This window comes from Numida meleagris, unplaced genomic scaffold (genome assembly GCF_002078875.1).
Source record: "Numida meleagris isolate 19003 breed g44 Domestic line unplaced genomic scaffold, NumMel1.0 unplaced_Scaffold180, whole genome shotgun sequence".
NCBI lineage: Eukaryota > Metazoa > Chordata > Aves > Galliformes > Numididae > Numida > Numida meleagris.
The window spans coordinates 178,714-183,060 of record NW_018363597.1 but is presented as its reverse complement, the minus strand read 5'-3'; the positions used below and the strand labels follow the sequence as shown (position 1 = coordinate 183,060).

Sequence of the window (4,347 nt, the reverse complement as noted above, 5' to 3'; positions counted from 1 at the left end):
GGATCGCAGACAGCCGAGCCGCATCGCTCTGCCACCTGCCCCAGCTGCACAGCCTGCCTGCAGCACGCCTGGCTGCAACTGCTGCCTGGAACTGAGACTACAGCCCAGACAGGTGGGATGCTGCTCCACACCTGTGCTCCGGACTTGCTCCAGCTTGTTCAGGCAGGGTACCGTGGGGAGGAGAAGAGCACATCTTTGATGCCGTCTCCTACAGTCAAAAGGAAACGGCACCCAGAACAACCTCATCCCTCCAGCCATTCCCACACCAGAGCAATAGAGCTGGTGCATTCAGATATGATGTGTTCAGTGCCAGTTGTTATCCCTGGTACTCATAGAATGGCTTGGGTTGAAAAGGACCTCAAAGATTATCGAGTCTCAACCCCCCTGCTAAGTGCAGAGTCGCCAACCACTAGACCAGGCTGCCCAGAGCCACATCCAGCCTGGCCTGGAATGCCTCCAGGGACCGGGCATCCACAACCTCCCTGGGCAACCTGGGCAACTCCCAACTCCTTGGGAGCATCACATCCATCTTGTCCACGGCCACAGGGATGCCCCAGATTGACCACAAACACCAAGAAGCGCTGTTATGGCCCATGTTCGTGAGATTCATCATTCACAAACTTTGTAGAGTCCAAAACTGCCCCCCATTCTGCCACCTCAGCTCCACCACCACTCTGCTCCCCCCTGACGCTCCAACCCCCATTTTTGTTACAACTGGAAGATCTTGGAATAGGAGCAACCAGTCCCACCATCAAATTGCCAGAGGACCTTCACTACATGCCAGCACAGAGCCACTGAAGGTAAGAAAATCTACAAGTTCTAGAAGGAAACCCCCCTTTCTGTCTCCTGCCAATCCAACTCCTTTTCACACTCCCTGAAAGGGAAGGTTTTTCACTAGGAGGAAGAAAATACTTTTGAAAATTGCTTACAAATGGAAGAAAAACCCCTCTACCCCCTGCAAACTGTCCAAGTGACACAGGGATTTAGTCCATGCTCTGACTGGTACAAATGGATGAATGCTATGCTGGTAACTTGGGCTGCTTCAAAGAGGCCCAGTATAGTAAAGAGGCAGGTGAGGAAGAGCAAGGGGAACCTTCAGACAACATAAGTTTTTGCAACCAGGAACACAAGAAACAGAAATAAGGAGTTTGGAGAACAGTGGAAGAATCCATCTTGCTTCCCAGAATGACCCCAACTTCCTGCACAGAAGCCCAGCAGTCTCTTCTTGTTTGCTTCGGTTGCTTTCAGGCACCATCTGGCCATCAATCTGCTGAAACAATGCTGATGAACACAGGTCAAACTGCCCCAAAAATGACGATGTAAAGGTTAAAAAAACACAGGTCATGTCTTACAAGTTTACTTGGAGCTTTTGCTTTTATTGCTGCATCAAACTGAACACCAATTCCTGCAGGATGCCACAGGAGGAGTCTCCATCAATTATCTGTGATAACTGAGAAATGGGAGCCAAGAGATATCCACCTGCTTCCAGGTGATCTAGATGACATACTGAGCTAAATAAAGCTCAGACAAACCACAAATTAAAAGTGACAAGCTTATGTGATTATCTATCAAGATCATGATTTGTTAAGATCTTCTCTCCATAAACCACTTCAATTCCACATGATCCAATCTCTTAGTTTATTATCAAGCAAGTCTTAAAGCAGTATTTATTTTGGCTGGAATGAACACCAGGATAACTGACCCACACCTAACCATGGCATCATCCTTTTCCAGAGTGGAACACTTCCTCTTTAAGCAGGAAAGTACAGTAAGAAGCCTTTCCTTGACATTTTCTGTTATTGCAGTTGTCCACATGTTCTAAGAGGTCACTGTTCTACTGGCATTTACCAGAAGTTACGGACATGCTGACCTTGAAATGTTTGCCCCATTTAAATGCTATTTAACATCTTAAGTAGGTAAGGAGGTGTCTTTTTTTTTTTAATTAAAAACCACAAGTTTTTTTTAATTAAATAGAAGAAAAGTTTGTAATAAATATATGATTTACTTCATTTACTGCTTGCTCTGTCATCCCATGATTTTTGTTGTTCTTTCTATGGAGAGTCCTGTATTCCTTTACCACCTACAGGAGTTTAAACTTGATGCTGACAGTCACATTTTCTATGCCATCTGCACTACTTTTTTAAGCCTCCTACCAACAGCTCAGCTGCAGCTTTCTCTGGAACTGGTCTGATTCTCAGATCAGCTTTTGGCCCCCCTTCATCAGCAGAAGCCAACTCTGTGAACAGTAGACAAGCTTCTAGAAAACTTAAGTAGTCTTCCTCCCTCAATACTAACTTGATAGAAAATGTGACTTACAATTTTCCTCCTTCTAAGTGTGACATCAGCACAAGCTTTCCCCATCTGCTCATCATGCTTATGATGAGGACAAGTCCTTAAAGAGCAGTGAACTGCCAAGCCCAGTGGATAGTTCATCCTCGTGCACTGTGCTGGGGTGAGACCACTGATAAATTATTTGAGCTGCAGCAGAAGACACTGTAGAATATTTAGATGTCACAGTAACTTCACTGCTTTTACCCAGCTTCACTCCCCACACTGAGGTTTCCACATCTTAAAGAGGAGCATGTGAAAAACAATTCAGTCAGTACTTATGGGATAAGCTATGGCAGATGTGTGCTCCATCCTCTTTCTAGACTGCCCATTACAATCTACCCAGCGTGCCCTCCAGCAGACCATGTTCCACTCCACGCCGCTCAGAGTGGCTGGCAGCACTCTAAAACCATACTTCACCTTTCTGAACACCATCACCCCTCCTGCTCTGGCTAGGGCTAGCAATTTGTACACTTGCCCCTATGGAAACACCCAACAGCAACTACACCGTCCTCATGGCACCACGGCAGACAGAGTGCGGTCAGGGTAGGAAGGCTTTATTGCAACGCAGTGTCACTTGCTGCTGGTGTACTTGGTGACAGCCTTGGTGCCTTCAGACACGGCATGCTTGGCCAGCTCACCGGGCAGCAGGAGCCGCACGGCCGTCTGCACCTCCCGGCTGGTGAGGGTTGAGCGGTGGTTGTACTGCACCAGGCGCGATGCCTCCACTGCCAGCCGCTCAAAGATGTCATTGACAAATGAGTTCATGATGCTCATGGCCTTGGAGGAGATACCTGTGTCAGGGTGCACCTGCAAGGTGTTAATGAAGCACTGTCACACACACCTATCATCCCACAGGCAGTAGGGCCCCACTAATCCTAGAAGAATGGGGCCACCCCTTACATCCCCAGGGAGAACTAGTTGTGAACATGTGTCCCATGCTGATGGCCGGTCCCATTCGCCTAAAGAGATGCCCTGCAGTGTTGCACTGACAAGAGCCTCTGCACAGGCCCTCAGGGGAAACAAGCCCTCAAGGGCAGGGGGGAATGTCACCCTGCTTCAAGTCACAGCCATCTCTCACATGCCTTTCCTCCTCTCCCCAAATTGTCCACTCTCAAAGCCGCCAGAAAGAAAAACAAAGATTTCAATTCCTGTTCATAGGGCCAGCAGCAGCTCTTCCTGCTCCAGTGACTCCGCTCAGTTACTGCCTTATGCAGAGTCATGCACTGGAGTTCATTCTCCCCAGGAAACCTCTTCTGATCTAGAACACTCTCGTCACCTACTGCAAGATCCATTTCCACTCCCCACATTAGATTCAGCTAGGGCTCTCCTGTACCCTGTCTTTTTAAATTCATTTAGAAGCAGATTTTCCTTTCTTCCCCTTTATAAGATTAAATGCAATGGGCAGAATTAACTTCACATGTGAAGAAGCTCTTAACAGAAAGGAAATATTTACTCACTTGCTTCAGTACTTTGTAGATATAGACTGAATAAGTTTCCTTTCTCTTAGGCTTCCTCTTGGACTTCTTGTCACCAGAGGAGGAAGCACGACCATGCATCTTCCCACTTTCTGCGCTCATCTCAGCCTCCCCCTAGGCAAGCTCTAACAGAGCAACCACTTACTGCCATTGGGCTGGTTTTATAGGAGGGCTGCAGCCCCTCACCAGCCCCAGGTGCAGCCCCCAAGGGTGCACACCTGTGACTGATGATTCCCCCAGGCAGGAAGCTGGCCTGTGAAGAGCCTGGACTGAACTGAACTTTTGGAGCTGAGAAGCTTCAAAGACACAAGTAAGAGTGGCAGCCCCCTGTTCACATGGGCAGACAAACTGGAGAAGGTCTATTTCTCGGTCACCCTAGGGGCTTAGAAGAAAGGATTCCTGCTTTAGTGGAAGGGTGTGGATCAGAGCACTCAAGACACTGCTCCCGCAATCAAATGTGTATGGCCACTGTTATGATGTGGAACAGGTGATGGAGTTAGTGCACGGTCAGTAAATGGAGGGAACACTGGACTTGTAACGG

General features: G+C 48.0%; 1 protein-coding gene across 1 annotated transcript; it reads right to left on the bottom strand.

The window, feature by feature from the left end:
- Positions 1–2,869: 2,869 nt before the first annotated feature.
- On the bottom strand, positions 2,870–3,924 carry LOC110390742 (late histone H2B.L4-like). Its single transcript, XM_021382206.1, has 2 exons — positions 3,789–3,924; positions 2,870–3,138 (listed from the first exon to the last, which is right to left on the bottom strand). The coding sequence occupies exons 1-2, from the start codon at positions 3,906–3,908 to the stop codon at positions 2,902–2,904; spliced, it is 357 nt and encodes a 118-aa protein (XP_021237881.1). The 5' UTR covers positions 3,909–3,924; the 3' UTR covers positions 2,870–2,901.
- Positions 3,925–4,347: the final 423 nt, after the last annotated feature.